At 42.1% G+C, this 11,205-nt stretch overlaps 1 protein-coding gene across 3 annotated transcripts in view; it reads right to left on the reverse strand.

The window, feature by feature from the left end:
• IRAG1 (inositol 1,4,5-triphosphate receptor associated 1) overlaps positions 1-11,013 on the reverse strand; it is a 97,420-nt gene extending 86,407 nt beyond the window's left edge. The window contains exons 1-8 of one of the 3 annotated variants that reach the window (XM_088667367.1): positions 10,902-11,013; positions 8,500-8,616; positions 8,135-8,315; positions 6,494-6,555; positions 5,719-5,797; positions 2,460-2,615; positions 1,403-1,520; positions 298-345 (exon numbers count right to left, since the gene is read on the reverse strand). In XM_088667367.1, coding sequence (XP_088523493.1) covers positions 298-345; positions 1,403-1,520; positions 2,460-2,615; positions 5,719-5,797; positions 6,494-6,555; positions 8,135-8,315; positions 8,500-8,616; positions 10,902-10,947 — 807 coding nt within the window. In that variant the 5' untranslated portion in view covers positions 10,948-11,013. Of the gene's footprint in view, positions 1-297; positions 346-1,402; positions 1,521-2,459; positions 2,616-5,718; positions 5,798-6,493; positions 6,556-8,134; positions 8,316-8,499; positions 8,617-10,901 lie in introns of those variants that run through there. The other 2 variants (XM_088667360.1, XM_088667356.1) reach the window with 2 other exon arrangements.
• Between the last annotated feature and the right edge of the window lie 192 nt (positions 11,014-11,205).

The raw sequence follows: 11,205 nt of genomic DNA on the forward strand, positions 1-11,205 counted from the left end.
GTAGTCCTCTCACTAGTCCCTCCCCCCTTTTAATATTAGATGTTTCTTCAGAAGGGTCGTAGATTAGTGGCAGAGTATCTGCCTGGAGAGCTGCTACCAGTCAGTGCAGACAATGGTGATCTAGATGGCCCATTTGTCTGACTCAGTGCAGGGAGCTTTGTACATATGCCCCATGGGCAAGTTTAATTGCCACTAAAAAAGAAGAAGACAACCTCCACATAGCCAGAGTTTTTCATTAAGATACTGTATATATCTTCATAAAGCTGTTTTATGAATAAATAGAAACCTTGCACTTACCTCCTCTATCGAAACAAGTTTTATACCAAGGGACTTCACGCTTTCTTTCTGTTTTAAGAAATGAGGAAGGGCATGAAAATGCATTAGGGGAGGGGGAAGACTCAGGGCCCTTCCAGACAAACTACTTATTGAGCATTTGCTTACACAAAGCTTATGTGGAGGTAAGGAATGGGTGGGTTCTTTCAGTCTGCATTATTGAATTTAAGGCTGGAAAAATGACAATGTAGCCAATCATGGACAGGGCTGGTTGTTATTACCACTGTTTTCATGAGTGTGTGAGAGGTATTAAAGTGCTACACAGGCTGTGTGTACACACTGAAGCATAGGACACACACACTCCACCTGCAATAGTGATGTCTCACAGCTGCATGCTACAATTTGCTGGGCTCTATATTAACATTTGCCCTCTTGGTGACCTTGAAGTATTTGCACAAAGGTCTGGACCCATCTACTTTATCCACAGTAGAAGCTGCACAGTAGAAGTAGAACCTGTAGCCCCCCCCCCCCCGGCAGCTAGTCTGGTAGTTTACCTGGGTAAGCCAGAGTGAACAACACTTGGCCTCAAATGTAAGGGGCTCAAAATGCCACTCACAATTGCTGGCTTCTGGGTTTGAAGGCACCATAAATTATATGGTAAGGGTCTTGTGCTTGTCCAAAGGCCTTTCTGCAATCTGGTTTCTTAAGCCTTGGCTCTCATGCACAATAAAGTACAGTACTGTACCCATAAAAACAGCAATACAAGGATGCTCATGGACAGTGGGTAAAAGGCCAGATACCATCAAATCATTTGAAGCACCCTACATTCAAATCCACAGTCATTTCACTCATTACATGGCAGAAAACTTGGGTTTACTGCAAAGCATATAGCTAGCAGGGAGTCACTGGCAGCCAATTCTAGATATCAGGGTCAAAGTGCATGCGAACAATGCATGAGTTTGAAAAATAGCGTTTTTTGAATTTATACTTGATGATGTTCAGATTATTGGCAAGACCATTTAAAAATAAAATAAAGTTCCGAACATATTAGGGTCAAAATGTCAACTACTAATGAATTCATTATCTCTCTCAAAGCAGCAACCTCAGTAAAAAATGAGCTGTTAAATACCAGACTTGCGACACATTTACGGATCACACCATTCTCTTCATGCAAGCTTGCCATTTTATTCTTAGTGTCTTCAAGTTCACGCCATATGTATTTGTAGTTTTCTAAAGGCTTCTGCATGCTTCAAAAAAAGATTATATACATTTCAGTAGAGTCTTTAGAAAGCTCTTAAGCAGCAGCAAAGTTTACAAGCAGGAGAAGGCACAAAAGCAGTAAAAAAAAAATGAACCAACAAGTTACATCGGGGTTGTCCCACCAGTATGGCACCCACAGAAGGTCTTGGTAAATATTGCTTCAAAAAGCCACGATAAGGTTCCCACTCAGTTCCTGTTTTCACTAGCTCAGTCTCTACTATCCCAAATGTCCTTCAAACATGCCCACATTTCATTGGATGCAAGAATTGGACACCCAGCGTCACATCTGTTCTGAACAGAGAAGTGAAAATAACTTCTCTCTGTGAGCAAGCACAGTGGCGGCTGATACAGGTGTATTTTTCTACCACTGAGGGAAGGAGAATGGCTGCAGCATTTTGTGGTTGTGTGAGGTTTTTTGGGTTGTGGTTTTTTGTTTTGTTTTTGCTCCTTTAGATGTGGCAGCCATTATGCCATACTGCCAAAGCATCCATTTGGTATTATGCTACACACCCCACAGCATCTTTACCAAATTCTCAATGTGGCCACTTGCCTTGAAAGCCCCATAGAACCTATTGGGATAAACCTCCAATTAAACATGCATAGGAACAGGTTGCAAACTAAATAGAACATTAATACAGAAAAGGCACTGCTTTGTAAAATGGAACCCAGCACCACCTTGCCTTGTTGGTTTTTAAACTACATGTGAGTACTGATCAGTAGAAAAGGCTATGTCAGGTTGGTACTGTTTCTTACCCACCCACCAGTTTATCCAAATACTTCTCTTAAAGCAATCCACTCAAGAAGTTGGATCTTTGAGTTGACCTTTTCGTACACTGGCAGTGCAGTCATAATGACAGGCTTACAAACAATGCTTCCAAAAATGAGAAAAAGAGAGTATATATACACACATGCTTAGAAAATAATACCTTGCCAGTCTGTCTCTCAGCTCTACAATATCATCTGTCAACTGCAGATAGGATTCCTCAGACAACTCCATTACTTTCTGCATTCCCAGTAACTGCGCAGTCATTTTCTGATTCATGTATTTTAAGTCTTCAACGCTGCTGTTTAAGTCGAAAGCCCTTAATAAATTAAAATGTAGGCCTTCAGTATTAAGACACCTTTTTCTCAGTTTATAACCTTTGTCAGATTTACAAGTCATTAAGTGCTATGGTCCATGGGGTCACAAAGAGTCGGACACGACTAAACAACAACAACAACAAAGTGCTAATCTAATGTACTTACCGGTAATATCCACCCACCTTCATCCAGTGTGCCCATCCTAGCTGGGATGACATGAACAGGAATAACCATGCTAATACTTGCATGTCCAAGCCTTTGCATTAACCCTGCAAAATGTTTGGTTACTGATTGGATTGGTTCCTGGGCAAGAGTCAGGAAAAACTTGGCGGATGTGTATGTGCCTAACCCAGCCTCTTGGTAAGAGATAGACTACTGGGGAATGGCAATCTGGTGAGAACATGGAAACCATTAGTGGGTACATAGGCAGGATGCTTGGTGGGTGGTAATATGATACTGAGCTATCCCACTGATGTTGAGCAGTGGCCTTGGGGCAGAGGGAAAAACCAGTAATAGCATTATGTGCCTTTATCAGAGGCAGAAGGTGAGGAAGATTCAGGAAGCAGCTATTGCTAAGGTCCTGTGGCGTTGGAGGAATGGAACAGGGAATAGGCAATATTATCACAGAAAAGTAGGGAGTAGATGCTTGGCATCTCTTGCCTTGCTCAGCCTTCCCCCGACACAGACTTGGGTAGCATGCTGGCCTGCCCTCCCATCCAGTATTACTTAATGCCAGGTCAGTCTACAATAAAACAATTCTCATCCATTATTTGATCATGGGTGAGGTGCCCAGTCTGGTGTGTTACAGCACGGGTGTCAAATACAAGGCCCGCGGGCCAAATGCGGCCCGCCAGACCTCGTCATGTGGCCCGCTCGCCGCTTTCCCTCCTCCTGCTGCTTGCTGCAGAGGCGCTTCCCTGCAATGCCTGCAATGCCCTGCATGGGGCGCTGGGCCTCGCAGGCGGGGAAGCAGTGGAACCTGAGCGTGCGTGCGCCCGGCTCCTTCCGAGGCGACGAGCTGCAGCAGCGGCGGTGGCGCCCTGACTGAGGCGCGGCTTCGCGAGGCTCTCCCGTCGCTGCCTGCTCGCCCCTCCCTCTCTCCTTATGCGTCCACGCTGGGGATTGGCTGGGCGGCCGCCTCGTCCCAGAATGCAGTGCATGGCGCGTCATTGAAGAGAGAATGCGGCCAAAGTTCTGATGGTGAGGGCAGCGGCAAGCGGCGCGGGCAGGCTGGGCGGCCGAGGGCGCGGCAGGGAGCCCCAATTTTATCCCTCTGGGCGGCTAGCAGGAGAGACGCCACAAGTACCCATTATTCTTCCCAGGGGGAAGGCTCCCTTGCGGGCTGCTTTCTCGGGGAGGGACTCCGCGGGGCTGCGCCTCCCTCCGCACGGTGCCGTGGAAATCTCGCCGCTACCCTCTTTTCCCCTCTGAAGCTGCAGCCCCGGACACACTGACTATGGGGAGTGGGTGGCAGGCCCACAGGATCAGGTCTCAAGCGGGAATCTGAGATACATGAAGTATCGTCTGATTTTTAAGCTAGGGGAGATTTTTGTAAAAATGGGACACAATCCAACAAAAGTTCTGCACTTTCATACCTCATTGATTTCCATGCTGTTTAATGTGTTTCTCTCTCATTGAAATCAGTGAGATGCAAGTGTCCTTCAGTTTGGCTGGATCATGCTCACATTTTCCTAAAGCATCATTCTTTAATTTTAAGGGCAGCGGTTAATTTTAATGTAATTTATGGTTGTGCTTTTGTAGGATTATTTGTTTTAAATGAGATTACTCTTTTGTAATATTTTATGCATTGGGCAAATTTTTATTCTTTCAATTCTTTTAAAATATCCACAATGTAGATGTTTGTACATTTGAATATCTACTTGCCATTATTCTGACTATGTTTCTGCTTTCAGAGCTAGTTATTACTTACATTATTACAAAAAACAGTAATAATTTAATGCAGTGACAATAATTTATGATAATAAAGAGTGGACACATAGTCCTACAGATACAACCGGCCCTTTGAGGGTGACCAAACTGCTGATGCGGCCCCCGATGAATTTGAGGTTGACACCCCTGTGTTACAGAGACCTGGGGAGGTAGGGCTGACTTTACCTAGCTTTGCATGCCTGGTTATTCAGTGCCGTGCCAGTCAAGGTTGGAGGGATAGGGAGGGGGCATAGCAATGATCCATAAGAATCCCATCATTCTCACCAGAAGGCCAGGCCATCTGGGACCTGGGTGTGAGAGTTTGTACTCGGTGCAGGGAGCCAGACACAGAACATGGTTCTAGCTGGAGTACCATCTGCCTTGCAGCCCTACAACTTCCCTGACTGAGATGGTGGAGGGGTAATGTGGGAGAATCCCAGGACATTAGTTCTGAGGGTCATCGGTATCTATGTTGATGCTGCCCCATGTGGGTCACTTCAGGACTTCCTGGCAGCCATGGCAACCATGGGGCTGTCTCAATACATCATGCACCCAATGCATACCACAGATAATGTCCTAGGTTTTTGCTACAGAGTGCACTGAGAAAAACCAGTAGGTGAATATTGCCCCATTGTCATGGGCATATCATTCACTAGTGACGTTTGGATTGGCTATGACTCAACCGCCCTGCAGGGGTCTAATACTCTGTCTCTGTAGTATCCTCAGTAAATTGTCCAGCAATTCAATGTTTAGAGTGGTAACCAGCTGGTCCAGACCAGAGTGTTATCATTGACCAACCTTAAAAAACCACCAGTCAATAGCCTGCTATGAGAAATTTGTGCACTACTTAATGGGGGAAACCACCAGATCTGTGCTAAACTTGATGCCACAGTTAATTCAGGTCCATTGGAGGTCCCTGGGGCACCATCAAATTATACCTGGTAGGATTCAGTTGTTTCAGCCAAGGACGTGGACAGGATTGTGGTGGTGAGGTCAACAATGGGTCCTTTTGACCCCACCCATCATAGCTGATAAAATCTAATAGGAGGGCATTGAGTTATGCCCACTGCCTTGAAAGAGGCAGTGGTGTTGCCCCTCTTGCAATGTAAACAGCAACACTATGCAATGTACACAGCTTAATTCCTTCAACTTTCATACTGTATTCATAAACATTACCTGGAAATGTCCATTTCAGAATCTCCAGGTCTTCCTTCATATATGTCAGCATCTTCATCAGATAAGAAGGACATCATATCTGTTCAAGGAAACAAAGGGTGTTGTATTAAATGTTGTTTTGCAATACATATCGACATTGTGTTGCCGGCATTGGTTATTCCAAGCTAGGTTTTTGGAACACTGTAACACAAACATGTGAGAAGTAGGCACATAAAATGAATGTGTAGATATTGCCCATAATGCAAGTTTTAGGCATACTTGAGGCAGCTGAGCTTAAGCATATCTAATTTTCTTTTTTTAAAAAATTCAATACAATCATCGCATGAAAAACAGAAGGTGCACTTTGATGTTATCCCATTCTAACCCCACAACAATCCTCTGAAGTGGTAGCTTAGGCCACTGAGTAAGTCTTAGTGGGGAACTGAATCCAGATCTCCACTGCCTACATTCAACATTCTGTCCACCACACCCCCATTCTATCCATATTCACTAGACCAAAATTGTGCTGGGTAATCATGCGCTTCAAGTTAATGACAGTAGTAGTGGCAATTGTCATTTAGTAAGCATAGGCTTACAGCTTCTCCTGGATAACTTGATTACAAATTTCCCAGGACAGCCCACAAGGCCAATTCCAGATAGACAGGACCTGACACAAACACTGCATTTGTAGTAGTCAGTGAAATAAGTTGTGATTGATTCTGCTTTTAACAGAAAGAGCAGTAACATTTGTGAAGAATAATGCATGACTGGAGAAGTAAGCCATCCACCTACTCACCATTGCAATGCAAATTTCTGTTAGTGGTAGCAGTGAACTTGTCAACTTCTGTTTCTGAAATGCTAGGTTAAAAAAAAAGCTGTTCTTAAACAATCTGAAGGCATTTGATAATGGTAAGGTTGATTTTTCAAGAACTTGCAAAATTATTTTACTGAATTTAAGGATAAGCTATAGAATTCAGAGAAACCCTAGAATTAATGTGATAAAATATTGTGAAGTAATATTTTGACCAAAATCTTTTTTGTATTAACAATGATCTAGGGATTGCACTTCAAACTGTCTCTAAGTGCTTGAGATCTTCTTCACACGTAGCTAGAGATAAAGGCTAAGCAGAAATTGACAGTAAGATTTTCCAGTTTTAGTTGTCAGCACTATATTAGGGATGCATTTCCCAGTCACCTTAATAGTGAAGTCAAAAAAAATAAGAGGAGAACATTTGGCTTCAGTCTCATCCTTATTTATATCCAGCAGAACAGAGAGGTAATATATGGAGAGACAGAATGCCCATGTTATCTATAAAATTACTCCTCTGTCTCCCTAGGCAACAATCAATCCAATTTTTCATACTTGGGTGCTTGGGAATCAGACAGTGCATGAGTCTGAAAGTCAACAGCAGGGAACAAAACAGAATCAAAGAATTCTACCTCAGAGCTAAACTCAGTGCTATTTTTCTAGAAGAAGAGGTTCTCTTATAATGGCAATGGCACCCACCTGAGGGGTGCCAGAACTAAGCTCCAGATGCAAAAAAGGATAAAAAAGTAGGTTGTACTAAAAACCATCCAACCCCTATTGTCTCCCTCGCCATGTGTGTCTTTCATAAGCAAAATGTGTCCTTAATAGACTAAAAAAAAAACCTATACTAAAGAAGAAGACTATAAATGAAATAAATATCATAGCAGAACCCATACCTTATAAAACAGTTTCCCAAACACACAACTGCTGATTAATCTGAATGGAGAGACAGGTGATTTGCGAGAAAGAACTCTAGGCAGGAGGCAGTGCTCAACAGTTCTTTTATCTTTTATCCACTTCCCCAAATACCAACATCCCCCTCCGCCACCATCGCAGGCTATTTTTCCTTACAGTTCAGACTTATTCTGGAGTCAGAGCCCAGTTGGAAGAAAGCCATCTTAGGAAAACGAGCCAAAACTGTGGCATTTATGAGGAACTAGATGTGCTCTTCAGCAATTCTCTGCAATTTTTCTGCCCCCATATTACAATTACAATGCAAATACATTATCCTGTACATTTGTAACTGCAGTTTTAAAGTAAATCTTAAGAGAATATAAGTAGCCGATGTGCTTCATAACATGTAGCTCCACTACGGTGTGTGCATACTAGGGTTGCAAGGACACAACTTAGTGGGGCTAGCTGCATCCCTTAAAGGGGCTTGGGCAGTGGGAAACAACGTACCGTAATGAGCATTAGCTTTACTATTCTACTTCTGGTCTCATTACCACCCTGTAGACTATACAGGCTTCCAGCTTTGCCCCAAAGCGGTCAGAAACCAAGAATGAAGAACAGAGTACAAGAAATAGAAGCCTTGTTGCCACCGCTTCTGCGTTTTAGAAATGATATCAAATTGTATCTCCATTAAATCCAATGAGAAAGCAGAGAATAGTAAAACGGACTTTCACTTACCAATCTTGACAGCATATGGCTATCCATTCTTTCATAGTTTCATGAAATGTTTCTCTGTCAACAAGAACATTTTGCCTTTTCGGGTCCAGCATGTTGTAGAGCGTGAGCAGTTTACCATTCTCAAGGCTATGCCCAGTCATATCCTCCAAATACTTTATAAAAGCATATGCAGGTACACCTTCTGTTATTTAAAAAGCAGGGGGGCAGGGAAGAAGCAGTGATTTTCATAGATTTTACATTGCAAACATTATAAGGAAAGGCTGGATAAATTTTATTGAAAGGTTACAAATAAATGTACAAACTTTCACTGACTCTACACACCCAATTGCTCATAGGAATAAGATCTAGAAAAGCATCAAATGTACCTGTTTCTTTAGTGTTGCAAACTTCAAAAGTAATGTTGATTAAATCATCTTCCAAGCAATTAGCAGAGAGTGACATGTTGTTCGCTACAAATTCATCACCTGAAGAGCTGGCATTTCCTAAAATGAAAATGGTGTAGAAAGATAGGATACTTTAAAAGCACTTAAAAAGCAAAATTGTAGATTACATTTTCAAGAAACTGTATGCCTAAGAACAATCTCCCTATCAGCCTTCTCTCAGAAGAAGGTATGAATTTACAATTCTATCAAAGCCAATCGTTGCGTAAGCTGTCAAATTCCCACAAAGGTACAGAACTTAAAACCCAGTGCTCATAAGTTCCCTTAGTACTTAACCTGAACCTTAGAGGGCTTAGAGCTTAACACATTACAATGGCAGTTTGTGAAAAGAGATTTTGTAATATTAACTGGCTCTGCCGAAGCATGTGTTGTAATCCTACATAACGTTTAGGACCAGATCCAAGAACCAAATCTATAAGTATTAGCACTTCCAAAACCAGAGACATATTTAGCACACTGAAATGAACATCCTGAACAGCAAATAGGCAGAAAAAAAGCTTTTACTACTGGAAACCGATGATTGAACTATGTAAACATAGACTGTTTCCAAACAAGTGGTTCCTAGGAGTGAATAAATCATCGCTCTCTTCTACAAACAGAATTGCAATTGCATTTCCATACTAATCAGGGATATCACACATTTTCTCTATGTTCATCCTGTTGTGTTCACTCCACACCGGAAGCATGATGTACCGGTAGCTGCTGTAGGTGGAGATGGTTCAGCTCCCCTGAGCAACAATTAAAAATTATATTAATTCCAGGTGATACTTTACTTAAGAATTGTTTATTCAGCACCGTGATGGCCCTACAGATATGGATGCACTACAATTTTCAACAGTAGATGATGTTGGACTGCGATTCTTGTATTGCAGTCCAGAAACACCTGGAGGGCCACAATCTCTCCACCCTGATTTACCACCAAGTGCTTATCTATTTGTGTTTACCCATTACTGCCCATGGATTTTTTAAAAAGTCTTTCCACATTCATTTTGGATTGGAAGTCTTTAAGTAGGAATGACACACAATTAAAAATATTTTTACTCTTCGTTTTATAGTGGTAACACCTTTTCATTCAATCCAGCGGTAGCAAATGAGGGGTCTTTTGCATGTTTTGGGGACTGCAGCTCCCATCATCCCTGGCCACTGGCCATGCTGGTTAGGGATGAGGGAAGCTGCAGTCCCAACAAAATCTAGAGCGCATCACATTGACATCTGAAGGCAGCCCTGTTCAGGGAAGTTTTTAACGTGTGACATTTTAAATGTATTTTAAATTTTTGTTGGAAGCCACCCAGAGTGGCTGGGGAAACCCAGCCAGATGGGCGGGGTACAAATAATAAATTGTTGTTGTTATTATTATTCCCGATTTAAGCAGTACTTTGCTAATATTTTAATATATTTAGAATCATAGCTGGAAAAGTGTTTAGCTCTACCTTTTATGGCTTTATCAAACAGTGCCCACAATTAGGAAGGATGGTTATAGTGTATGTGTGATGAGGTATGAACACATCACTGCCCATGTCAAAATCATGCCTCTTAAAAAAATAACAACCTGAAAAGTATTGCTAAGGGTACCTGCTCCTGTAAATATGGTGCTACCCATCTGTCCTTCTCCAAAAAACATCCCAGACCTTCTGTGTTAAGTAAAGAGATGAAACAAGCATTGAGAGGTTTACAAATGGATGATAGCCTTGGGTAGACACCCACTACCTGTAAAATGTGAGTGAGGCATACATAGCATAGCAATTTCATACGGAACAGCTAGCGTGAGAGAAGCCATGGAGGAAGCTAACTAGATCTGTAGCAAATGGAGTTCCATTCCATGCCAAACGTCTTTGTTTTGGCTCCCAGTAAGAGGCATTTTTCACAAATCCTGAAAGTACATATACCTGGGTAAATATATAAAGTTTCTCTGCTGCCACTCTGACTTTATCACACACTCTCCCCTAAACAATAGGCAGTGCAATATTAAGTGACAAAATAGGAGCCAAACTGTTCCTCAAGTGGTTTGAAGGTGGAGAAACAGTTGTGGGAAACAATTAAGGAACAGAGCAGTAGCCATTCTATACCTTTGTATGTGCGGGTGGAACACCACATTATCAAGAAACAGGGCTGAGAACATGTGTGCTTTCTTTGTAAGTGAAATGCAGGGACACGGGAACTACCGGTATTGCAGGAAATAACTGACTGATAGGAATGGAGTGCTTAACTCTTCCCCACACCTGCCTGTTTCATTTCTCCTCCTCAATACAGTTTTTTAATGTTTTTCCAATACTGCATGTAAGTTCAGGAAAAATAGCAGCTATTCAGTTGTGAAGTAAGACTCTTACCTGATAACAGCATGCCTTGTGAAGAAATACTTGATGTGTAATTCATGTTTAGTGAACTACAGATTCAAAGAGACGTTTTCTAATTTGTGTTTGTCCTATAACACGAACTTCACTGAAACATAATAAAAATAACACTTAGCACCTCCATAAGTCTTTAGAATTTTCAAAGTATTTAACATAACAAGTATTAACATACATGTAACCATGCATGGAGTCCTGGCCTCAGCTGAGAGAATTAGCAGAGACAAAAAGCAGAGCTTGAAAGAAAGGTAGTTGCGTTTTTTGCAAGCTGGAGGAAGAGTGA

The sequence above is a fragment of the Zootoca vivipara genome, chromosome 1, assembly GCF_965207765.1.
Source record: "Zootoca vivipara chromosome 1, rZooViv2.hap1.1, whole genome shotgun sequence".
Lineage (NCBI taxonomy): Eukaryota > Metazoa > Chordata > Lepidosauria > Squamata > Lacertidae > Zootoca > Zootoca vivipara.